At 49.8% G+C, this 26,921-nt stretch overlaps 1 protein-coding gene across 3 annotated transcripts in view; it reads right to left on the reverse strand.

Annotated features, from left to right (window-relative positions):
• Positions 1–26,921, reverse strand: part of CCDC88C (coiled-coil domain containing 88C) — a 147,375-nt gene that overhangs the window by 114,492 nt on the left and 5,962 nt on the right. For 2 of the 3 annotated variants that reach the window (XM_027522094.1, XM_027522093.1), the window contains exon 3: positions 22,771–22,879. In XM_027522094.1, coding sequence (XP_027377895.1) covers positions 22,771–22,879 — 109 coding nt within the window. Of the gene's footprint in view, positions 1–4,931; positions 5,120–22,770; positions 22,880–26,921 lie in introns of those variants that run through there. The other variant, XM_027522095.1, reaches the window with a different exon arrangement.

Raw genomic sequence — 26,921 nt, forward strand, 5'->3', positions numbered from 1 at the left:
TTAACGTTCCACCACCCACATGCCATCGGCTGAACCCTCCATTAGAGTCACCTGAGCCTTAACAACAGAGAGGAACGTTCACCAAGCCCCAGGGATGTCCCAACTGTGCCTCTGGCCAGCAAGAGGGAGAGGACAGGGTGGTAAATGAGCCCCAGCTATGACCAGATTTCTGTCGCGTCGCAGGAGAACTAGTTTCCAGCTCTGCTATTAACTCGCCATGTGGCCACAGCCCATCTCCCCATTCCCCCCACCGAATCCCCTCCCTGCAGCTGTGGGCCGCCTCAGCCCAGCTTTCCGCCTCTCTGGATGCCTCCTCTAACCCCCAGGGCCTCCTGCCCTCCGAGGTTCAGGCGGGTACCAGGCAGCACCTGTTCTGGAAACGCCCCAGGCCAGGGTGTCTGTTGCCTCTGCCGCAGGGTCTCTAGACCCTGACCGAGGGCCACAGCAGTCTCGAAGAACAGCCCGAGACGGCGCCTGGGCTCAGGCTTGGCTCGGATGCTCACAGGAAGCCCTCAGATTGGTCTGTCAACAGAGAATACACACGGCAAAGTCGTCAGCCACTTGTGGCACACAGAAGCAAAACACCGTGGAGCAAAACACTCCGACATGTGACGTTTCAACCAAACGAAGGCAGAGATGTGTTCTCACAATGGTCCCTGGCCCAGAAGCACACTTGCGGCGGGCAGGAAGATGTGAACCCCTCCCCTTCAGGGTTGGCGGAGGACTTCCTCAGGGTATTAATAGCCGTCAGCTGTCCCCACGAAAGCCACAGATTCCCTTCCCAGGGAACGGCCGCAGGCTCCGAAGGACACTGAACTATGAACCACTTTAATGTGCTGAGGTGGCAGGATAGAGGGGGATGCGGAACATCTGCTTTCTCTCTTCAGAGGTCAAGTTTGATCCTGATGACTATCATTTATGGGATAAAAACACGAGGCGGAAAAGAAAACATCCAGGTTCCTGATTCTGCAACTGTGGGCCAAGGACTCCTTCACGGGGTAGGGGAAGCTCATTTCCAGAGAGAATACGACCTCTCCCCCAGCAACTGCTCACCAGCCCAAGGCAGGATATCAATCTGGATGCCAGGATAGCATCAAATTCTAGGAAAACCGAGTGTGCAGGAAACGCTCCAGTCCTCAGCTTAGTTCACTTTTTTTTAAACTGGAGGATAACTGCTTTACAACGTTGTAGTGGTCTCTGCCGTACATCGACAAGACTCAGTCACCATTATATAGAAGGGGACAAGAGAGGATGAGACGGTTGGAAGGCATCACTGACTCAAGGGACATGAGTTTGAGCAAACTCTAAGACATGGCGAAGGACAGGGAAGCCTGGCGTGCTGCAGCCCATGGGGTTGCAGAGAGTAGTACACGACTGAGTGACTGAACAACAATATCCCCTTCCTCTTGAGCCCTCCATCCTCCATTCCACTGCATTTTACAGCCTCAGCAGCTAACAGTCATGTAGAGTGAGGCCTTTACAGGCCAGGTAGGGGCGGGTAAGGAGAAAGAAGCGCCTCCATCAGCCCTCCCTTGGAGTACAGACACTAAAATGGGAACGGGGGCACTGCGCATCCTGACCTCTGCCACCGCCTTCCTCTTCGTCCTCCCCAGCTTCACCAGAGGCAAGTCATCACATGCTCTTCTAGACAGATATGATTTCAAGTCCAAAGCTGACATCACTGACCTAGACCCAAGGACCTCATGAAGAAAGGGATGCATCCGTGTATGCAGACAAAACTCTAAACCAAAAAGATACAGGCCGTCCCTGCGTTCATAGCAACTCTCTTCACAAGAGCCAAGCTATGGAAACAGCCCACGTGCCCATTAACAAAGGAATGGTAAAGATGTGGCAAGGGTGTACAGCGGACTACTACTCAGCCATAAAAAGAATGAAATAATGCCATCTGTGGCAACATGAATGCAACCAGAGAGCTCACTAAGTAAATCAGAAAGAAGAAGACAAACATCACATGATATCACTTTTATGTGGAATTTAAAATATCACACAAATGAGCATATCTATGAAACAGAAACAAAGCCAAGGCTATAGAGAAGAGACTTGTGGTTGCCAAGGGGAAGGCATGGGGGGAAGGATGAAACAGGCTGGGATTAGCAGTTGTGAAGTATTATATATAGAATGGATAAACGACAAGGTCCTTCTGTATAGCACAGAGAATTATATTATGATTACCCTATGACAAACCATAATGGAAAAAAATAGGGGACACGTCATTTTCGAGGCAGGAGCCTGCTGTGTCCCCCTTTGCCTGGCAAAGTGATAAAGCCATCCTTCTCTGCTTCATCCAAAAAGAAATATTAAAAAAGAGAGTGCGTGTGTGTGTGTGTGTGTATAACTGAATCACTGCTATACAGCAGACATTAACACATTATAAGTCAACTATAGTGGAATTAAAAAAATAAAGTTTACTGAGCATCAAAAAAAAAGAGAGAGAAAAGGATGCTTCTGTTTCTGACAGTTTAATCCCAGTTTGATTTAAAGCATGAAACAGCTAAGAGGTGCTCATGCCCTAGGACTACCCTTCACCAACAGGAGTGTCCTGGTTGTTGGGACTTAAGCGCTTCATTGTGGAAAAACCTCTATGCTGACTCCCAGAGAGAAAAGGATTTTTCTTTAAAACAAGCAAGCAAAAAGAGCAAAAAAAGAAAAGCAGGGAGGGCAGAAATGCTGAGTTATTCTGTCCAACTAGCCATGTACGGTCATTCAGCCACTAAGTGGGACAGACTCGCCACTTTTAAAGCTGGGGCTGGGGTTCCACGCCCTCACTGATCAACATCACGGACATTCTTACTGGATGCCTTTTTCATTCCTTAAGAAAATACTTGAGACCAGCATTTGGCATTCGGCCACGCGTGAGGGTTCAGTCCCTTTTTTGGGTAAAATTATGATAGAACACACATAACAGAAAACCAGATAAAACACACACTAGCATTTACAATCTTAACCAATTTTAAGTGTGCAATTCAGCAGTGTTCAGTGCATTCACATTACTGTACCGATCGCTAGAATTCTCTTCATCGTACAAAACTAAACTCCATCCCGTTAACCAATAACTTTCCACTCCCTCCCCCAGCCCCTGGCAATCACCATTCTACCTTCTCTCTCTCTGAATTTGACCTACGAACCTCACAGAAGTAGAACTTCTAGTATTTGTCTTTTTGTGGCTGACTTATTTCACTCAGCATAATGCCCCCACAGTCCATCTATGTTGGGCATGTGTCAGGACCCCCTTCCTTTTTAAGGCTGAATAATATTCCATTGCATGCGAGTACCACATTCATCCACAGACAGACACTTGCATGCTTCCACCTTTGGCTTCTGTGAGTAATGCTATGAACATGGCTGTAGTTCCTTTATTTTTAAAAGTCAAAGATGATTTCCAAATCAGGCAGCTTCCTTAAAGACCAAAAGTTAAGTTTTTGTAAGCATACCATATTCCTCTTTACTTATCTATTTTTGGTCTACTCTGGAATAAAGTCTAGTTATCCCTCCTCACGCTTCCTAAACTTTCCAACCAGATCTGAACATACACTTGGATTTTAATAACACGTGGTGAATTCACCTCCCAACTCCATGTTTCTGCACCCAGGCCTTCTGGGACCTCTCAGGGTGGCGGGTACTGAGGCCACCACAGCCGATGTCCTACAGACCCTATTCCCACCAACCTGGCCATCTCCTAGGGGTTCAAGCCCTCCCTTCCCGAGACTGTACCTAGGAGGAGTTCAGAAACACCTGGGAATTTAAATGATCTGTGTAGGTAGGCACTGGATCACCCTTTTTCAAACATATCCCCCAAGTCACCCAAAAACCCAACCCAGTAACTTTGAGTTTGGGGATGGTCATGGACATGTGACTCCGAGGTCCTGACTTCAACCTCCCAGAGCAGGGGAGGATACCTCAGTCAGAACCAGAGAAGAATACCTCCAAAGGGAAGAAAGAACAGAGGAAGGCTTCAGTGGTCTCACGTCCAGTCACTTTCTATTTTAAAAAGGGTGAGATTAAAAGGCTAATAGTGGAAACAGTGACAGACTTCATTTTCTTGGGCTCCAAAATCACTGCAGACAGTGACTGCAGCCATGAAATTAAAAGACACTTGCTCCTGAGAAGAAACGCTATGACACTCCAAGGGTTGCCTAGGATCTGCCTGTATTAAAAAGCAGACATTACTTTGCTGACAAAGGTCTGTCTAGTCAAAGTATGGTTTTTCCAGTAGTCATGTAGAGATATGAGAGTTGGAACATAGAGAAGGCTGAGCACTGAAGAACTGATGCTTTCGAACTGTGGTGCTGGAGAAGACTCTTGAGAGTCCCTTGGACAGCAAGGAGATCAAACCTGTCAATCCTAAGAGAAATCAACCCTGAATAAACACTGGAAGGACTGATGCTGAAGCTCCAATACTTTGGCCACCTGATGTGAAGAGCTGACCCATTGGAAAATATCCTGCTGCTGCTGCTGCTAAGTCGCTTTAGTCGTGTCCGACTCTGTGCAACCCCATAGACGGCAGCCCACCAGGCTCCCCTGTCCCTAGGATTCTCCAGGCAAGAACACTGGAGTGGGTTGCCATTTCCTTCTCCAATGTATGAAAGTGAAAAGTGAAAGTGAAGTCGCTCAGTCGTGTCCGACTCTTTGCGACCCCATGGACTGCAGCCTACCAGGCTCCTCCATCCTGATGCTAGAAAAGAGTAAAGATAGGAGAAGGGGACGACAGAGGATGAGATGGTTGGATGGCATCACCAACTCGATGGATATGAGTTTGAGCAAGCTCTGGGAGATGGTGAAGGACAGGGAAGCCTGGGATGCTGCAGTCCATGGTGTCTCGAAAAGTTGGACACGATTTAGTGACTGAACGACAACCACAAAAGGCTAGGCTAATCAAAGTGTCTTTGCCTTAAGAAATCAATTTATCCCACCTTTTGAATTCCAGCGTTGATAAAGACCCAGGGTTTCCATTCAGGCAGTGCATTAAAGTAGGAACATTTGAGAGTCCAGCCCATCACATAAACCTGCCCCTGGGAGAAGCCCCGGGCCAGGCAGGCACAGCTGGGCCAGTACACTCGCCTCTTTCAGACTCTGGTAGCTCAGCTGGTAAAGAATCCACCTGCAATACAGGAGAGGAGACCCTGGTTCGATTCCTGGGTCAGGAAGAACCCCTGAAGAAGGGATAGGCTGCCCACTCCAGTATTTGTGGGCTTCCCTGGTAATTCAGATGGTAAAGAATCCACCTGCAATTCGAGAGACCTGGGTTTAATCCCTGGGTTGGGAAGATCCCCTGGAGGCGGGCATGGCAACCCACTCCAGTATTCTTGCCTGAAGAATCCCCATGGACAGAGGAGTCTGGCAGGCTACAGTCCATGGGGTCGCAAAGAGCTGGACACGAGTGAGTGTCAAAGCACAACACACAGCACCGGGGCAGCCCCTCAGCTGGCATCCCATGTGCTCCCTGACCCTGGAAGGACAAAGGGCACCAGAGTCCCAGCCCTGAGGGAGCCTGCAAATCTGGTGCAGGACCCAGAGAAAGCAGAAGAGAGCTGAAAGGTGTGATGATGGTGATGATGACAATGATTAAACTCGGGTTCAGAACATCCCACAGGCTTCACAGAGGCAGTGAAGGGAAGGTGCTCAGGGCGGGAGAAAGCACCGAAGCCTGATGGATGAGTGCAGAGGAAGGGAGAGCACAGACAGCACTGCAGCCCAGCAGCCAGCAGTGCGCACTGCACCAGCGCCAGCTCTGCAGTGCCCCCACGCTGGGCATTTCACATGCACGCTCTCTCTCTCTGGATCGTCGCTACCCAGGGCATCATCTGTTATCACCCGTTCTCCCCACTGGAGAAAGAAGGAGACAACTCGGAGGGGTCAGGCCACTTGCCCCAGGTCATGGTGGTGTGCGTGGTATTGGGAGGGGCGACGAGAGGGTTGCAGGAGAAAGAGGAGCCCCTGGAGAGGCGGGCAGGCCAGGCGCCTGAGCGGTGGGCAGGACGCTGGCCCGAGGCACCCTGGGGCTACAGCTGAGGGGCTGGCAAGGTGAAGGCAGCCTGAGACGAGTACTCCTTCCCGGGAAGAAACCAGGGTAGAGGTGGGTGAGGAGGAGAGAAGCAGGACAGACCCGCGCACAGCCATCCTCCAGGGCGACCCACCCCTCGGTCCTCCTCCACTTTGCTCTAAAAGTCATGACAAGCTTCAGTCTCAGGTGGGTCCAGACGAGCTCGGAGTTATCAGCAACCACCAGTTCTTCTTTCGGCATCTTGAGCTTAGGATGACCTCGGCTGCGACTCAGTCCATTTCTGTTGGAAAAGTCCAATTTTGGAAGCTCTGTTCTATAGAGCTCAAACGTCACAAACTCTCACCCCAACAATGGCGGGAGGAGGTTGTTGAGAACAGGGTCCCCCACCTCTGAGCCGGGACCGGTATCCTATCAGGTCAGTGGGGGCATTATATTAGAAATAAAGCACACGATTAAAGTGATGCGCTTGAATCTTCCCTAAACCGTTCCCTGGTCCGTGGAAAAAACTGTCTCCCACGAAATCGGTCCCTAGTGCCAAAGAGGCTGGGGACTGCTGGTTGAGAAGACCAACTTTGCACAAAAATGCGAGAACTGCTTTAGAGTCTCTGCTATCTCGTGCAGCCACAAATTCACAATGTAAGGGGAAAAAACTACCCTGACTGGTTGCGAGAACTGGACAGCCTGCTTGGTTACTGTGCTTTGGAAAAGGAGGCATTTATTTTTAAAGTTTTGAAGTCATTAAGGCAAAACACTGGCAAGCTCAAGGGAGCCAAGCTGGCTAGACAAAGTTGAAAACAATCAATTTAACTTCCACCCCCCAGGGACTGAGCCTCCTGGGTACCTGACATATGGCTTTTCCAGCAACAAAGCAAACACCGCATGAAAAGCCTGCAGGTTTGCGTGAAAGCGGCAGGGGGCGGGGTGGGGGGGGTGGGGGGGATTTGAGGGGGGAAGAGGGGGAAGACCTCTGTAAGGGGGAGATTCAAAGGCTCCAGGCCTCCGCTTTGCCCTGCATCTCCACCCTGGTTTGCCCCCACTGACCCCCTAAAACAATCAGGTCCTGAGTGTCTGATACGTAGGTCAGGCACTCAAGGAACACAGACTTGAGTACAGGAGGGCCCTGTCCTCCAATTACTCAACTGTCTAGAAACAGGGAACAAACCGAGGGTCTTTACAGGGTTATTTTAGCCTAGAGATAGGATCCTGGGCCCAGGCCAGTAATACATGCCCTGAGGGCAATGAATGACTTATCCTCTCTGAACTACTCTTGAGTCATGGCTTCTGTTGCCCTGTGTCTTGCAACTAACACACACTGACTGGCAGGCATGTCTCCATGCTGTTGGGGTGAGAGGTGAACAGAGAAAGAAATGCAGAACCTGCTTTTAAGGAGTTTCATTGCTGGTGGGAGAGAAAAATCAAGAGGCTGCCACGAGATAGTGTGCCTAAGACACTCAGTTCACTGGAAGCACACGGTATGCTTTAAATTAAAAAATCATACAGGAGGACTTCCCTGGTGGTACAGTGGTTAAGAATCCACCTGCCGATGCAGGGGACATGAGTTTGATCCCTGGTCTGGGAAGATACCAAATGCTATGGAGCAACTAAGCCCGTGAACCACAACTCCTGAGGCTGCTACTGCTAAGTCACTTCAGTCGTGTCCGACTCTGTGCGAACCCATAGACTTCAGCCTACCAGGCTCCTGCATCCATGGGATTTTCCAGGCCAGAGTACTGGAATGGGGTGCCATTGCCTTCTCCACTACTGAGGCTGGAGCCACAAATACTGAAGCCCAAGCACCTAGAGCCTGTCCTCTGCAACAAGAGAAGCCACCACACTGAGAAGCCCACGCACTAAAACTAGAGACTAGCCCTGGCTCTCCACAACTAGAGGAAGCCTGCATGCAACCAAGACCCAATGCAACCAAAATAATTTCTAAAAATCATACAGGAGAAAAATCGGCAGGGCAAGAGTTAAGCATGTTCGTCCACATGTACTGGATTAATCCAAGCAATTCAGAATCTAACTGCTGGAAGGTCCCCTCTATAATCCGCTCAGTAATAAACGAAGTTAGCATGGCCCAGAGAGGTGGGTCTGTGTAAAGACCCCCATGTCTGCTAGACCATCTGGTGGGCATCTTATCAGTGCCAGCAGGAAAAGTCCAACACCTCTGATGCAATACTCAGGCCAACACTATTCACATGCCCACTTTTCAGGTAAAAAAAGATGCTTGGAGATCAAATTGCCCAAGGCCACAGCTCTAAGAGGTGAGCTCAAAGGAGCCCACGACTCTTATCTTCTGCCTCTGCAGACAAACGGGCCTGAAGCTGCTTTTCTTCCTCTCTTCCTATTTTTACTTGGATGTGTGTGTCTCCCATCCTCTGCCTACACAAGTGACATGGCCCCCCTATCTGCAGAGCGTGGACACACAGGAACAGTCAGCCCTGCAAAGTCAGCCCTCAGGATGAGCTAGTGTTATTACTGTGCCCTGCTGACTCAAAACCTAGGTGCGATTCTGAGTCCCATGCCAACCTGTAATATGGTGTTACCCACATTTTATAGGTGAAATCAAATGATACACCAAAGTCACACTGCTAGAATGATGACACAGAAATTTCTAGATCCTTGGAAGAATGAGATGACTTCTCCTTCCTGCTGCCCTCTCACTTCCCATCTTGTTCTTCCTCCGGCTTCACCTTCCTGACCTTCTAGGGCAGTGGTACCCAAGGGACCGGTTTTGTGGAAGACAACTTTTCCACAGATGGGGCAGAGGTCAGGGGTGTGATTTCGAGATGATTCAAGTGCATTACTTTATTTCTATTATTAATACACTGGTCCCACCTCAGATCACCAGACATTAGATCCTGGAGGTTGCGCACCTCTGTTCTTGGGAATTGGAGAAACCACCCAGCTCATCCTCTTCCACAGGGCAGTGGCGAAGCTCCTACCCCCAGCTGAGAAAGCAAACCTGACTTCTCCCTGCGAAGCTAGAGCCAACGCCAGCGCCAGCCCCAGGGGATGGGCAGCGAGGAGGGCAATGGCAAATGTCTCCCTGAAGTTGCACTGTACCCTCTCTTCCCATGGGGAGTCCCATACTCAGAGCACCTCTCCCCTTAACTTGCTGAAAAAGTGAAAGTGTTAGCCGCCCAGGCGTATCTGACTCTTTCTGACCCCATGGACTGTAGCCCGCCAGGCTTCTCTGTCCATGGGACTTCCCAGATAAGAATACTGGAGTGGGTTGCCATTTCATCTGCCAGGGGATCTTTCGACCCAGAGATCGAACCTGGGTCTCCCGCACTGCAGGCAGATTCTTCACCATCTGAGCCACCAGGGAAGCCCAACCTGATGAAACCCAATCCCAAACCAATGGAACCCTTGCAGCATTCAGCCGGCAGCCTCTTTACCCTTCTGAAACCTCCACCTCCTCTCAAAACATCACCAACAGACTCAGAATTGGGGGTGAGTTAGAAGGTGTAGCCTCCTCAATAATTCTGGCTGAGCCCATCAACCTCAGACAAGCGCTTCCTCATCCTCATACTTCACCGTCCTCCTTCCTGGAAAAATAGGACTAAAGTTATACTGGAAAGGACCATGGCCCTGAATGCCATGGCAAAGGAGCAGAGAAACTGCCTTTCCATAAGAACAGGCTGAATAAGAAAAACTGTTATTAGCCCTGGACGCAGGCCACACAGCCGGCTTTATGGAGCGCAGAGCCTGCCCAGGCAAGTTCTCCCATGAGTCCTTCTCACAAACTAGTTATAACATCAAACACGCTGATCTTGGCATTTAACCCCAAAACCTAAGGCAAGGGAGAGACTCCTTTTCTTTTTAAAAGTTTGAGAAATTCATTTCCCTCCTTTCTGTTGCCAAAGGACTTGGTACCTCTTACCACTTCCTACCTTTCTGGGGTGTGGAGTAGCCTGCGATAAGATGTGTTTCTAAACTCATTCATGCTCAACCCGTGATTCTCACACCCTGAACCATGCTGGTCCTGATTCTGCAACGAACGCAAAATGAGGCTGGGCACCTCCATCGGAAAGCAGCGTGGCTCCCTCTCGGCCTCTGAGGGCCGCACAAGGAGGTTTTCACTCCTTTTCTGCCAGAGGCACGGGCTCGGATCTCAGGCCTGATGACCAGGTGACTGCCCAGCTTTCCACCCTGACACAGACTCGCTCTCTGTGCATGGACCTTCCGTGAAGGGCTCGAAAACTGAATGCTTTAAGGAATGCCATGGATTAAGAGAAACGTCAAGCAAGCGATAAAAAAGTAAACACACAGTGAGAAAACATATCAGAAACACTGAGAAAGTCTGGATCTGTAAACCTGAGGAGGTCTTAGGGCCACTGTGAACTGGGCATCTGGGCTCGGCTCCATGCAGAACAGATCAAAGCCAGGCGGCAGCCCTCGGGAACCATCATGGACGCAAAGGGGGAAACTCCAAGGCAAAGGAGAACCCAGCAGCTCAGAGATAGAAGGGAAACCCCAGAAATTCAAAATCTGGACTCACGGTCAGAAGGAGGAGCCCACGGAGCCCAGAAGGAGAAATGGGATTTCCCTGTTCACTCTGTGGTAAAGAATCCACCTGCAATGCAGGAGATGCAGGTTCAATCCCTGGGTCAGGAGGATCCCTGGGAGCAGGCAAGAGCAACCCACTCCAGTATTTTTGCCTGGGAAATCCCATGGACAGGGAGCTCCAGTACGTGCGGTTGCAACAGTTGGACACAAGAGTTGGACAGGACCTAGCAACTAAACAAAGAGAAATATACAAGGAGAAATATCCCAGGACATCCCTATGCAAAGAAATGATACAAATGAACTTACTTGCAAAACAGAAGGGACTCACAGACTTAGAGAACAAACTTAAGGTTGCCAAGGGGGCTGAATGGGGGGCAGGGATAGTTAGGGAGTTTGGGACAGATATGTATATACACTGCCATGTTTAAAATGGATAACCAACAAGGACCCACTGTATATAGCACTCTGCTCAATGTTATATGGCAGCCTGGGTGGAAGGGGAGTTTGCAGGAGAATGGACACGTGTAAAATATGGATGGGTCACTTTGCCGTCCACCTGAAACTAGGCTTCAGCAATACATGAACCTTGAACTTCTAGATGTTCAAGCTGGTTTTAGAAAAGGCAGAGGAACCAGAGATCAAATTGCCAACATCCGCTGGATCATCGAAAAAGCAAGAGAGTTTCAGAAAAACATCTATTTCTGCTTTATTGACTATGCCAAAGCCTTTGACTGTGTGGATCACAATAAATTGTGGAAAGTTCTGAAAGAGATGGGAATACCAGACCACCTGACCTGCCTCTTGAGAAACCTATATGCAGGTCAGGAAGCAGCAGTTAGAACCGGACATGGAACAACAGACTGGTTCCAAATAGGAAAAGGAGTACGTCAAGGCTGTATACTGTCACCCTGCTTATTTAACTTCTATGCAGAGTACATCATGAGAAACGCTGGGCTGGAAGAAGCACAAGCTGGAATCAAGATTGCCAGGAGAAATATCAATAACCTCAGATATGCAGATGACACCACCCTTATGGCAGAACGTGAAGAGGAACTAAAAAGCCTCTTGATGAAAGTGAAAGAGGAGAGTGAAAAAGTTGGCTTAAAGCTCAACGTTCAGAAAACGAAGATCATGGCATCTGGTCCCATCACTTCATGGCAAATAGATGGGGAAACAGTGGAAACAGTGTCAGACTTTGTTTTTCTGGACTCCAAAATCACTGCAGATGGTGATTGTAGCCATGAAATTAAAAGACGCTTACTCCTTGGGAGTTATGACAAACCTAGATAGCATATTAAAAAGCAGAGATATTACTTTGCCAACAAAGGTCCGTCTAGTCAAGGCTATGGTTTTTCCAGTGGTTATGTATGGATGTGAGAGTTGGACTGTGAAGAAAGCTGAGCGTCAAAGAATTGATGCTTTTGAACTGTGGTGTTGGAGAAAACTCTTGCGAGTCCCTAAGGAGCCCAGTCTTGGGTGTTCATTGGAAGGACTGATGCTGAGGCTGAAACTCCAATACTTTGGCCACCTCATGCGAAGAGTTGACTCATTGAAAAAGACCCTGATGCTTGGAGGGATTGGGGGCAGGAGGAGAAGGGGACGACAGAGGATGGGATGGCTGGATGGCATCACTGACTCGATGGACATGAGTTTGGGTGGACTCCGGGAGTTGGTGATGGACAGGGAGGCCTGGTGTGCTGCGATTCATGGGGTCGCAGAGTCGGACACGACCAAGTGACTGAACTGAACTGAACTGAAACTATCACAGCATTGTTAATCGCCTATATTCTAATACAAAATAAAAAGCAAAAAAAAAAGAAAGAAAGACCGTCTTCACCCATGTGTGCGCGCGCACACACACACACACACACACACACACACTCCTATCTGGTGGCCTGAAGCCTCCTCGGCCTGGCCAAATTCCAGCTCTGCTAATTGCATCAGACCCACCTTTCACCCCTCCTCACCCTCTGCAATTAGCCCAGATTCTCTGCTTCCTGCTGCTCTGGGGGAGGAGGGGCGGGGGTGCAGGGTGAAGTCTGAGGCCAGCTGCTCCCTCAGTCCCACCCACAGCCCAACGCCGGAAGTGCTGGTTTCAGAAGGTGCCTGAAGCAATCCAGCCCCTTCCTCTGGGGCTCCCAGCGGGTGTGAAGTCAGCTTAACATGGGGGAGCCCAAGCGGGAGACCCTGGGGAAGCAGCACTCCCAGCCTGGCCCACCTGCACACAACGGCTAGTCTGCCCACCGCAAGCCACCTCCCTCCAGGACTGCAGAAAGCAGCCAATGACCATGAGAGCTTGAGCTCCACCAGCCTCACTTGCCTAATCTGTAAAATGGGGACAGTAGTTTCGTCCTCACAGTGACAGGGCTGAAAGCTCCTAGCACAGTGCCAAGCTGATAGCCATCCAGCTATCTTCTCTCAGCCATCTGACAGGGGCACAGGGCTGAGTCCCAAAGTTCCTGCTTGCTATTCAATACAGCTCTATAGCATTTCTTCTAAAAACAGAAGGGGAAAAAAAGAAATCCAAGTCCAACCGGCAGTTGGTCTCTCTCATGTGCTGCAAAAACAAAACCCTGCCTCTGGGAAGGTGTGGGGCTGCGTGGCCCATGACCAGGTGTCCACAGCCCTGTCGGCTCCGTCCCTGGCAGCAGGTCAGGGAGGGTCACCGGTCAGGAGCACACACCTTCTGCTTGGTGTGGAGAAAGGGAATTCAGGTGGACCTGAAGCTGCTGTCCTCCTGCAGCCTCCCCGCCCCACTTCCAGCCCCAGACAGGCTGACTAGGAGCCACTGCCCTGAAGCCCAGGGAGCCAGCACCCTGCTGCAGGGCTCTGCTCTCCCGGGCCTGAGAAAGCATTTTATCCTCTTCCCGCTGTTCCCTCTGGGCAGGGGACCTAACAACTGCCGCCCACAGCCCCCCGAGCCTCTCGGGCTTGTCCCCTCTCCCCTCTGCCCCAGCTTTGGTCCAGGCTTCCATGACGTGTCCTGACTCCCCAACTCCCTCCTGAAGCCAATCCACTCTCAATATGGGTGTCAAAAGAGTTCTCTTTTTTTTAAACTTTCCTCTTTCAAAAGGTTATAAACACTCCCAAGTCCCTCTGGGATGAAGTTCAAATTCGTGAGCCTGGCATCCGCCCTGGGGAACCTCCCTACCTTTGGAGCCTCACCCATCACCACTCCCCAGCGAAGCCCCCACCCTCCAGCCACTCAGAGGTGACTTGCTGAGCCCTCAGGCTGCTCTGCGCCTCTCTGGTTTTGCAGGTGCTATTGCTCCCCCAGGACACCCCCACACCATTTTCTGCCAGACTAGCTCTGTGCCTATCCTTCAGGACTCAGGCCAAGCACCACCCCTTTGCAAAGCTCTCCTTGGGCACCGGCCCTCCCCTGGCTGGGGCACTCCTGCCCGTGCCCTGTGACATCCGTGTCCTGTGCACACAGGTGTTTCAGCGGTTGGTTTGCCTGGCTTGTCTCCCACCCCGCTAGACATGAGCATCTCAGGCATGAAGAAGGAGGAGGAGGAACAGACACAAGAACCAGGGGACTCCCAGAGGGACACACCCAGCTCTCTGGGCCACAGCGTTTCCATGTCCCATGTTTCATCACCCGATACCAGAGAGAACAGGGGACAGGAAGGGAGAGGAAGGAAAGAGGAAAGGAGGGGCCCACGCAGACCACCGCCCTCCCCAGCCTCACTTCCCAACACAGTCTGGAAGTGTCTCCCTTAAACTTTAGACAGAGAGCGAGCATTCACAGGGAAGTCGATCATCTCCTGGGTCGAATCCACGGCAGACAAAGGCTCCCGGCTCCGAAAGGGGGCCGGGGTGCTGGGACCCCTCTGACGAAGGCCTCCCAGGCCTGGGGCTGGACCGCCCAGCCTCACCACTGCATTTGGTCACCATGTCACAGCCCTGCTGGAGACTCCAAACCGGGATCCAGTGACACGCCAACAAGGACGTTTGCCCAGATGTCCGGTATAAATAATCTCAGACCTCCATTCGCACGGCAGAGACACAGAAATCTTCAGCATTCAGCAGCAACACAGAACACGGCGTTTTTCATGGGTGCGGGACATAAAGGGGCAATTCAGCAAAGAAAAACAAAAGGCCATAAAGAAGGCAACTTTGGTAATAAGTAGCAAAAGTCCTCAAAGTATTCATGCCCTCTGACCCGGGGATTCCATGCTAGGAATTTATCCTAAGGACATAAAAACAGAAGTTGAAAGATTTATGGACCAAGGTTGTTCATGGTGGTATTATTTATAATTCTAAGACAGAAATAACTCAGTATCAATGAGAGGGGCATAGCCACATGACCAAGTGCCATGTAGACACCGAAATGCATTTATGAAAGAACATGGGAAAGGATATGAGGAAATGCTCACTGCACAGTAAATGAAAAGAAAGGTTTCATATGATCCACATCTTGAAACACACATAGGCACAGACACAAAGTTAGAAAGCATAAATAACAAAATGTTAACAATGGTATGCCTAGGTGGCAAGATAGTGGGCAGATTTAATTTTCTTTGCATTTCCCAGTCTGCAATCAGAAAATATAATCAAAAATATTACCTTTAATTTCCTCAAAACATAGAGATAAGCTACATCAAGAATACCCACCTTCCAATAAGAAAAAATGCAAAAGGAAAAAAAAAAAAAACCCATCTCACTGCCTTTCTCTTTTAAGAGTGGAGAGTCTGTCATACAGAGTAAAATGAGTCAGGAACAGAAGAACAAATATTGTATATTAACGCATATATATGGAATCTAGAAAAATGGTATGCTGCTGCTAAGTCACTTCAGTTGTATCTGACTCTGTGTGACCCCATAGACGGCAGCCCACCAGGCACCCCCGTTCCTGGGATTCTCCAGGCAAGAACAATGGAGTGGGTTGCCATTTCCTTCTCCAATGCATGAAAGTGAAAAGTGAAAGTGAAATCGCTCAGTCATGTCCGACTCTTAGCGACCCCATGGACTGCAGCCTACCAGGCTCATCCATCCATGGGATTTTCCAGGCAAGAGTACTGGAGTAGGGTGCCATCGCCTTCTCAATGGTATAGATGAACCTATTTGCAGGGCAGGAGTAGAGATGCAGATGTAGGGAACAGACCTGTGGGTAAGGGCAGGAAAGGGAGGGCGGGACGCACAGACATATACACACTGGGGCTCCCCTGGGGCTCGGCAGGAAAGAATCTGCCTGCAACGCAGAAGACCCAGGCTCGATCCCTGGGTTGGGACAATCCCCTGGAGAAGGAAACGGCAACCCACTCCAGTATTCTTGCCTGGGAAATCCCATGGATAGAGAAGCCTGTTCATGGGGTCACAAAGTCGGACAATGTGTAAGATAGATAGCTAGTGGGAAACTGCTGTATAGCAGAGGGCTCAGCTTGGTGCTCTATGATGACCTCTGTGATGAGTGGCGAGAGGGAAGTGGGTAGGAGGGAGGCTCAAGAGGAAGGGGATATACGTATACTTATAGCTGATTCACTTTTGTACAGGAGAAACTAACACAACATTCTAAAGCATTAAGAGTGAAAAAGGTGGCTTAAAACTCAACATTCAAGAAACTAAGATCATGGCATCTGGTCCCATCACCTCATGGCAAATAAATGGGGAAACAACAGAAACAGTGACAGACTTTTTCTTGAGCTCCAAAATCATGGAAGATGGTGATTGCAGTCATGAAATTAAAAGATGCTTGCTCCTTGGAAGAAAAGCTATGACCAATCTAGACAGCTTACTAAAAAGCAGAGACATTACTTTGCCAACAAAGGTCCATATAGTCAAAGCTAAGGTTTTTCCAGTAGTCATGTATGGATGTGAGAGTTGGACCATAAAGAAGGCTGAGCACAGAGGAATTGATGCTTTTGAACCATGGTGTTGGAGAAGACTCTTGAGAATCCCTTGGACTGCAAGGAGATCCAATCAGTCCATCCTAAAGGAAATCAGTCCTGAATACTCATTGGAAGGACTGCTGCTGAAGCTGAAGCTCCAAAACTTCGGCCACCTGATGCGAAGAGATGACTCATTGGAAAAGACCCTGATGCTGGGAAGGACTGAGAGCAAGAGGAAAAGGGGTTGCAAAGGATGAGATGTCTCGATGGCATTACCGACTCCAGGGACGTGAGTTTGAGCAAGCTCAGGAGATGGTGAAGGACAGGGAAGCCTGGTGTGCTGCCGTCCATGGGGTCACAAAGAGCCAGACACAACTGAGTGAGTGAACAACAACAAATACTCCGATAATAAAATAGAGTGGAAAAATCAATTTCTCCCTTACAAACTCAATACACTATAATTCATGAAGCAGATTCCTCTGGTACCTGTAGACAGGGCCTGAGCAGAGTTAAGTTCCCTTGAACACTGTCTCTATCCAGTAAAGCACATCACATCTACCTAAAGAGACTTCACTTTATCTAAAAAGCCTCCAGACCACATGAATTAGAGTTCACTTTGTTCCCACCAACAGTGTCAAATATACATTTCCTTCTATTTTTACTTTTGACAAAAGTCTTTCATTTTTTCAAACTGCACACATTTCTAAAGATAATTCTAGCAGTCAGCCCATGCTTATCTAATACAAATACCACAGAAAACCAACAGATCCCCAAAGTAAGGTGGAGTGGGCAAAAGGTACAAGCAGTAATATGGAGGTTTAATCTGAATATGTGACACAAAACCATATGTACACACACAGAGAAACTAACCACAGGAGTTACCTCCAGGGAGGCAGGTAAGGATAACTGGACAAAGTAAGAGAAACACCAGGGACTTCAGGCAGAAAAAACCTCTTAGAAGAAGGTCTGAAGCAAATATGAAAAATATTCACATATGTTCATATTTATTTTGAGCAGATACACAGGTGTTCCTTAAAAGCATTTGTACTGTTTCATTTTTAATCTTTTCAAAGCAATGAAGGAAAAGAGAGATTACAGAAGAGATTACAACCCGGGACTGTTGCTTCTGCGAAAAAGACCAATATTGTGGGTCTGTTCTGGCCTTCCAACCACGTGACAGACCAGAAGTCAGAAGAGCCAAGTTCCAAGAACTCGCAATACAGAACTTCCTTGAGGTGATCTGAAACTCTAAAATCTTAGTGGTCTCGGGCCCCCATGCAACTATGGAATTTCAGAACCACAAGGGCCCACCCTCTTCCGGACAGATGAACGCTCAGGAGGCCCACAGCAGGAAAGCCGCAGGTCCCAGGGCTCGGCCAGCGAGGGGAGGCACCCGGAGCAGCTCGGCCAATTCCCCATTTCAGAGCCAGCCCTGCGGGTGGGTCCCTGCGTTCACCTGAGGGTGCCGGTTTCAGGATCGACATCCACACGCGACACGATAGTGAAGACGTACATCTCCACCAACACACGCTGAACTCGTCCGGGCCGCTGTGTGAAGTACTTCTCACTCACAGAAAGCCAAAGAAACCTCAGAAATTTCACGTGACAATTAGGCCCCAGGTGTCGTGAGAAGGAGCTGGCTCACAGGTGTCCACGGCCCTCCCGGGGCCTGGACACCACGCACAACCCCCAGAGGATAAACACGCATGAGCCACCTGCCGCACCAGCGATTTCTGCATCTACTACTGGCCATGTTTTCCTACGGGTTCTGCGATCAAATGAATGTACACTCGACATCCACACTCAAGGCTCTGATGTGACAAATGAACCATTCTATAATTCCAAATTTTACCTTAAAAGGACTCAGATAGAAAAGAGTTTGGCTGTTGAGTGTATCAAACAAGCCTCATGTGATGCTCTGGAGAAGGAAATGGCAACCCACCCCAGTATTCTTGCCTGGAAAATCCCATGGATGGAGAAGCCTGGCGGGCGACGGTCCATGGGGTGGCAAAGAGTCGGACACGACTGAGCGACTAAACAATAAACAACACGTGACTCTGGGCTCAATGCTGACCAGCCCAGGGGTCAGCCCCTCGACCAGGGGCTCGAGGCAGCACACGCTTCTGATCCAGGCCCACCTTCCTTCCAGGTCTCTCTGCAGGTTTAACCATTTGTGGATGCTCATCCTGACCCGCCTCTCCTCCTTTAAAATTCAGAGACTGAACCAGGTGCTGTCCCCAAGGGCTTGTCCAACTCTGGCTTCCTAGCAACCCCCTCAATGACACCCGTTCCCCCTGGTCACCTTCTCATCACTGCAGCCTCTCCTCCACCTGTCCTGGAGCAGACGAGACGTGCCTCCATTTTATGTGATGGACAGGAGTCACCCGAGTTCTCACTGAGCTCTCTCTGCCCCTGGAGGCCTGGCTGACAGGGCCTCTCCCCGGCATCCCTAGAAACGCTCTAAACCACTAGGTTCCCACGAGCATGCATCAGAATCGCCTGGAGGGCTTGTTAAGCTGCAGACTGCCAGACCTCCACAGAAGGTCCAGGGAAGGGGCCAGACCTGCACCTCTAACAAGTTCCCAGGTGACACGGATGCTGCTGGTCTGGGGACCACACTGGGAGGACCACCTCTCTGGCCCACTGACTGCCCCTCCTGCTGGAAGGATGTTAAGACTTAAAACAGCTGGGGAACTTCTGAAAACGCAGATTCCAGGTGCCAACCCCAGAAGAGTCAGAGCAGCAGTTCAGAGGGAGGCCCAAGACACCAGTGGTCAGACTGAACCGGGCCACGCTGGTTCTTACCCGCTGTCTGTCCTCTGCGCCAGAAGAAGGTCAAAGGTCAAAAAAGGTCAAAGACCTTTTTTTGTCTCTGCAGGCTTTCGGGAACAAAACCTGAGCTTCCTTGTGAAAGAAGCCCGTGCTATTGACGAGAGGCCCCGTCCCTCCTGACTTTCCCTGCCCCATGTGCCTCAGAAAAGAAGGGGACAGCCTGGGGGTGGGAGCAAACCACCGCTGGGCAAACAAGACCCGGGGCTGGATTCGCCGACCTCGTGGTGTCTACTGAAAAGCCATGGCAAGAGGAAGTCCCTGTCCCGAAAGGGGGACCTCCCACCCTCCCCAGTCACCCTGGCCAGAACCTCACTGGTCTCACGTCACCTCAAGCCCTCACAGTCTGTAAGCCCTCTCTCAAAAGGGGATGCTGGGCACTACTTCTTTTGGAAAACTTTCTTGAATGTCACTCGACAATAATAACCGGTTATGTTTATGCTACAATTGTCAGGTGGGAGGGGAAAAAAGGCAGGATATGCAATTGTATATAAGGCATGACTACCACGGAATAAAACACAAAAACTATTCATGCAAAAACTGGAAGGAAGCACTAAAAATGTTAATAGTGATTGTCTCTGGGTGCTGGGGTTCTGAGCGGTTCTTTTCTTCTTGCGACTTGTTTGTTTCCTAAGGGTTTGTTTATAAAGAACACATATTACTTACATAACCAGAACTAAGCTTTATTTTACAATAACTTGGAAGGAAAAAACAACAGAACACTGCCCACACCTAAGCTGTGTCGGTGCAAAAGGGCAGTGTCCTGCCAGCTTCCTCCAAGTGCGCGGGGCTGACTGAGGGGCAGGGACGGCTCACGGCCTTCAGCAAGTGCTTTCAGCAAACACTGCTCCGGGCTGGGGTTGAGGCTGTCCACGCACACCAGCCCTACCCTCAAAGAGCTGCTGCTGCTGCTGCTAAGTCGCTTCAGTCGTGTCCGACTCTGTGCAACCCCATAGACGGCAGCCCACCAGGCTCCCCCGTCCCTGGGATTCTCCAGGCAAGAACACTGGAGTGGGTTGCCATTTCCCTCTCCAGTGCAGGAAAGTGAAAACTGAAAGGGAAGTCGCTCAGTCGTGTCTGACTCTTAGCGACCCCATGGACTGCAGCCCCCCAGGCTCCTCTGTCCATGGGATTTTCCAGGCAAGAGTGCTGGAGTGGGGTGCCATTGCCTTCTCCAGAGCATCACCTGAGGCTTGTTTGATACACTCAACAGCCAAAATCTTTTTCATTTGAGTCCTTTTAAGTTAAAATTTGGATTTATAGAATGAACAAGGATGCAGGGGTCTTCTTTTCTACCTGTAAGTCCTTCAGGGCCCTGAGAACAGACTAGCGACTGTCTCCTTCCAGAGACTGCTGCCCATCTTCTAGAACTCGGCTCAGTGACCCCAAGAGCAGTAAACTGCCTCCAAGTACTGGAAAGGGTCTCAAGCCCTTTGGCCAACCCAGAGTGGACTGTCAGAGCTGGCAGGCACCACGGCATGTGTGCTCCTGGGCCGGCAAGCCCAGAGAGCAGTACCTGCCAGGCCAAGCAGCCCGCAGTAAGCTCCTGAGTGCCGCAAGCTACACACAGACCCAGAAATCTCACCTCCATCCCAACCCTTCACCACGGCCCTCAGGGAGGGTTACCACCTCCCAGCCACACCTGGAGCGGGAGACACATCTGTCCAGAGCTGGGGGTCTCGTCTCCAACTGTTACGACCATCCACTTCCTCTGGCACTTGCACACATCATGGAAAGCACTGTGTGAGTGCTAAGTCTCTCCAGTCGTGTCCGACTCTGTGCGACCCTATGGACTGTAGCCGGCCAGGCTCCTCTGTCCATGGGATTCTCTAGGCAAGAATACTGGAGTAGGTTGCCATGCCCTTCTCCAGGGGATCTTCCCGACCTAGGGATCAAATCCACATCTCTTACATCTACCCGACAGCCACTATGGCCACCAGACAGCCTGCTCCACGCCCAGGCCCAAGTTCATGGGCAGCAGCAGGTTCCATAGAATGTGGCTGCCATGTGGGAAGCACTAGCTGAGACCCACTGGCTGACAGCATGCCTGGCCCTGGGCATGGCTCTCCTAGCAAGGAAACAAACCCCCCACCAGCCCCCAGATCCAACTTGCACAGGGCTCCCCCCAGCCCTTCCTCAGCACAGCTAGCATCTGTTACTAAAAGCATGGACCTGGTGTTCAGCCGCCCAAAGGCTGCTCAGAGTGCCCACGGTGCTGGGCTTTCAACGGGCCCTGAAATGAACACCAGGGGCTGGCTGAATTGGCCATAAAGCAAAGGCATCCAGCACCCCAACCCCAGAGGGAAGAAAATGGAAACTATCAACTCAGAAAACCCATGACATGTCCACTCCCTCCTTCACCCATCTTTCCTCAAACAGCAGCACCTACAGCCCTCTGCAGGAAGCAGACAAGCACACGGCCCGACGCCACGGCGCAAACTCCATCCGGCCGCCTGTCCAGCGACCTCAGTGACCTCAGAACCCGCACGGCTGCACGAGGGCAGAGAGGGAAGCCACACCTGGCCAGAGGGCTTCCTCATGGTGACAGGGACCTCATGGCTCTGAAGATGCTCCCAAGCCCCAGAACCGAGACGAAGTCACAGCCCAGAAAGCCGAGGGCTAGGAGAGATCTCAGAGGCAGAGGGCTCCGTGAAACCCCAGCACAATTCCGGAAGAGAAGGGCTCTTGAACAGTGATTCTCAAACTGTGCCCCCTGGGGTCCTGGGAAGCCCTCCAGAGATGCCCTGGAGGGCGAGGAGGGGGCTGAGCAGAGGGCATTCAAGCCCCCACGTCACTCAGAGTTGCCAGGGCTTCCCCTGGGGCCTTGAGAAAATTCATATGGGGCTAAAAAGTTTCATGCCTAAGTTTGACAAGCCCGGGCTCCAAAGTGCACACTTTAAATCTACTTCCCTTCAATGTCTCCATATAAAGATCATGAACATCAAAGATCCTTGCCCAACTAGCCCAAGGCTGGGATGGGGGTTTCACAGCCCTTCCCCCTTCGGGCCCTCTTGCCTGACCCACCTACCGGCGAGCTGAGATATGGGGAGCATTTCCATATCTCAGAATGTTAGGCAGACACCCCAACCCTGAACCCTGGTGCTCCTGTCTGCCAACTCGGGGCTGGCTGATTTATATTTCGCCCGAACACAACCCTTCTGTGGTCCCTTCTCTTCCTCAACCCCTTGAATCGCTCCTGTACAGACTCGCCGAGCTGTGGGTGATAACCGTGCAGGGTGCCCCTCCCAGAGCCCTCATCAGCCAGGCCCCCCAAGACTGTGAGCTGGGGCTGCGGCTCCGGACCAAGGCTCATCTCCCAGGCCCACCCGGCACCAGGCACGCTGTGGTGCACACGGCTCAAAGGATATTCCCTGGGCAGAATAAAGCAATCCCACCTCTGACCCTTCTCACAATGTCAGAGAAAAGATGCATGAGCAAACATGCCAAGTGTCAACAGGCAGCTAGCTGCCTGGCCACCACTTCCTCTCAGCTTCCTGTGGGGAAACCGTTCGAATGAAGGTATTGCCGGACGCACAGCAGGACTCCGGGGGGTGAGAGGGGGGAGGACCGCCTTACCTGGTAGTAGGTCTTGATGTTTCTCACCAAGATGGTCAAGTTCTGAATGCGAAGGTTCACATCGTTGTTGACGTGCTTGTTGATGCGTTGATTTGTTGGCCTGGGATCTCTAGTGGGGATAAAAAATGATGAGAATGGAAATTGCACCTCCCAGCCCCTGCCATACCCCATCCTACCCCCGAGTGCTGAGTCCTCTTCAAGCCTAGGTCACTATGCAGCTGTGGCGAGTGTGGCTCAGGTCAAACCCTAAGTCTGCTATTGCCAAGCCGTGGAACCCTCAGGGGAGACATGTCACTTTCTGCTCCCCCTCCCCAAGCACCAAGCCCACCACCTGCCCTTAATCAATATTATTGTTTCCCCACTGCTGGCAGCAGCCACAAACGACCGAGTGTCAATGCTGACCCCGAAGTGACACTGTATAAAAGTCAGCTTTTGTTGCTCAGTCTCTAAGTTGTGTCCAACTCTTTTGAGACCCCCATGGACTGTAGAGCCTGACAGGCTCCTCTGACCATGGGATTTCCCAGGCAAGAATACTGGAGCAGGTTGCCATTTCCTTCTCTAGGGGATCTTCCCAACCCGGGGATTGAACTCGTGTCTCCCAGCATTGGCAGGTGGATTTCTTTTTCTTTTCTTTTTTTTTTTAAACCACTGAGCCACCAATAACCTACCTCAAAATATATTTCAAGACTAAAGAGAACAGGACTTCCCTGGTGGTACAGTGGATAGGAGTCTGTCTGTCAATGCAGGGGACACAGGTTCGATCCCTGTTTCGGGAAGATTCCACATGCCACAGGCAACTAAAGCACCTGTGCCCCAACTCCTGAAGCCCATGCACCTAGAGCCCCGTCCTCTGCAGCAAGAGAAGTCAACACATGAGAAGCCTGTGCACCCCAATGGAGGGCACCCCCTGCTCACTGCAACCAGAGAAAGGCCACATGCAGCAATAGACCCAGTGCAACCAGAAATAAATATTGTTAAAAAATTGAGAGAGCTAACTTATTAAATAAAAGATAAAAAAGGATTAAAAGCTAAAAGCCAAACAAAGCAAATTATGCGAAATATCAAGAAAGAGGGGAAAATGGTACATTTTCTGACTTCATAAAAATCAGTAAAATCATCAATGTTCCACTTCACATGAGTCTCCTGTGTGTGTCGCCGAGTGTTCATGCCTGTGATTTACATTCCAGGCAGACACTTCTGGCTCAAAAAACCGCCACCATGAGTCTGTGACACTATGTCGTGTACGCCACACCCTACAAGAAATGCTAAGAGACACAGATAATTGATGTGGGAAATCCCCAAGTGTCATTTCTTTTCCAAACTCAGGCAAAAGGCAGGTCTGGTTGTGATGAAACTCAAAATCTGAATCAAGTGATTTATAATATCACTCATCTACATACAGGACATTTCTCAAAAATTCTCAGTGTTAACGATGTTTCCTATTTGGAGAACAGACTGGACAAGAATGGATTTTCGCTCCCCACTCCCCCTACATACCACACACTGCTTTCTTTTCCTAACAAAGTCCTCCCGCCCATTCGACTGTCCCAAGACACCATGAAGGATGTCTCATTCAAATGAGGACTGTGTTCATGGTTTCATCTGTCATCCGAGCCCCGTGATGAGGGTGCTGAGCCTCCTGGGGGCTGGTGTGACGGAAGAGAAACAGGTCTCTTCCTCCTTCCTTCGTACTCATGCCCCTCGATGATGATAGTGTGAGCACAGGAAGGGGAATTTGGGGGAGTAAAGCAAATCAATTGCAATGCCATTTGGCTCTTTCAAAGCCAAAAATTTATACAAGATTAACCAATAGAAAAAAAAATCTACAAACTGAAATTATTTCAAATATCACTGCAGGCATAATTTCTTAATAACACAAGCTGTTTAAAATTCAACCATTAAGTAAATATTTGATATAAACTCTATGAGTCCTGACACTGTACTGCGTGTGTGCAAACCCCTTCATGAATCACGCTGCCATAATCAGCCATGGATTTTATTCAATCATCCTGCCTCCCCTAAAACAGTCATATGAGCATGTTGGGGCAACCAGAAGACCTCTTTTCAACTGTCCCAACTTTTTTCCTGGGACAAAGCTTCTTACTGTCCTCATATAGTAGAGAGTCCTGCTAAGCCATTTACATGTCTCTTCTGGAGCCATTCATTACTGAGAAAATAAAGGTTAACAGTTGCATGGAAATTAATTTAGCCATAGAGGAGGTATTCAGAATTTAAACCACAAAGGCATTTTAGCTAAAGAAGTATACCTAACATGACAAAATAATTTATCTTACGGGTGCAATTCTCCTCCCTTTACTACAGAGACCTGAAGAGATGAGAGGCAATTTCACAAAGTGATGAATGTGCTGCTTACAACAGGAGAACTTAGGGCTTCCCAGGTGGCTCAGCGGTAAAGAATCCGCCTGTCAGTGCAGGAGACACGGTTCGATCCCTAGGGAAGATCCCACACACCGCAGGGCAATTAAACCCAGGCGCCACAGCTACTGAGCCTGTGCCCTAGGGCCCAGGAGCCGAAACAAGAGAAGCTACTGCAATGAGAAGCCTACGCATCACAACTAAGACCCAGCACCATTAATAAATGCATATTTTTTAAAAACATAGAACTTAAGAGAAGATGCAGGTCCCAGTTTCCATTAAGTCAGACGGGACCACCTGAAGAGTACCAGGAGCCAGAGGACCTTAGCAAACACGTGGATGTTCACTGCACGAGCAAAGGCAAAACACACACCTGAGGTCTGGGCCTGGGAAGCCATCAGGTGACGGGGGAGCCTCTGACCATCCCCGCTCTTAGCCTCCAGTTCTAGGAAGCAACAGCTAATGGAAGCAACATTCCAAAATATGCTCACATTTAGTACATGAATAATTAGACTAATTATCATGATCATTATCTTAGCACTCCTTCCTTTAACTATGGCTTTCAAGGTAAAGAGAGATTAGAGAATAAATTGAACAGCAGTCAACTCTGGTTAAGGAAGGCCTATCCCTACTTGGCCTAGCATTGCATAACCCCCTCCCGTCCTGGAGCAGGAAATGGGTCAGAAGCCACTGACTCTGGTCTGGAAATGGGCCCAGGATGGGTCAAAGTTCTCTAGGCTCCATTGGGCTCATCTGCCAGGTGACCACAGGACTCTTCCGGCCCTAAAAGCCTACCATTCCAGGAAGGCCAGGGCTGTACTGGCCAACGTGGTTCTTGATCCCAGGAAGATCACAGAACTACTGCAAGACTGTCTCCCTGAAAGCCATCAAAAGCAACAAGGATCTTCTTTACATGACAGTCCTAGAACACAAAAGGCTGCCAGTCCCACACCGGGATGTGTGGGGCGCACAGAAGATAGGAGAGAGACAGGGGTGCAAGAAAGTGTCTAGGAGCTTGTCCAAACTCGGAGACAAACAAGGCCAAAGTGCAGGGCCCTGAGGGCTTTCTTCTTGGGGGAAAAAAAAATCACTCTCCCTAAAATTTCAAAGAGAACTATAATTTAGACTTATAGCAACCTTGTCTCCCTCCTTTGAGAAAAGGTCAGCCCTGAACTTTCCATCATATTCCAATGACTCCTAGATTTAAAATTGAATCCAGAAAAAAAAAAAACCCGAATCAAGAAACCATGTTTGGGGATTTCCCCGGCAGTCCAGTGGTTAGGACTCCATGCTTCCAATGCAGGGTGTATAGGTCCAATCCCTGGTCGGGGAACCAGGATCCCACATGCCATGTGGTGTGGCCAAAATGTTTTAAAAATAAAGAAGAAATTATGTTTGATACAGATGATAGAGATACTGATAATCTATCATAGGTTGAGCCCAACATTATATAAAAATACATTAGGAAGATATATGTATATACCACAGATGACATCTGGGAGGCACCAGAATATTAATACTACTACCTTGACATGGTAAAATTATAGGCAGTGTTTGTTTTGCTCATCTATATGTTTCTCCTGAAGGAGGAAATGGCAATCCACTCCAGTAGTCCCATGGACAGAGGAGGCTGGTGGGCTACAGCCCATGAGGTTGCCAAGAGTCAGACGTGACTGAGCATACACATGCATCTATGTGTTTCTACCTTCCTACAACGAACATGAATTTTTTCATTTAACTTTTACAGACTCAAGGCCCCATGAAGAGTGTCACAT

The sequence above is a fragment of the Bos indicus x Bos taurus genome, chromosome 21 (genome assembly GCF_003369695.1).
Source record: "Bos indicus x Bos taurus breed Angus x Brahman F1 hybrid chromosome 21, Bos_hybrid_MaternalHap_v2.0, whole genome shotgun sequence".
Classification (NCBI taxonomy): domain Eukaryota; kingdom Metazoa; phylum Chordata; class Mammalia; order Artiodactyla; family Bovidae; genus Bos; species Bos indicus x Bos taurus.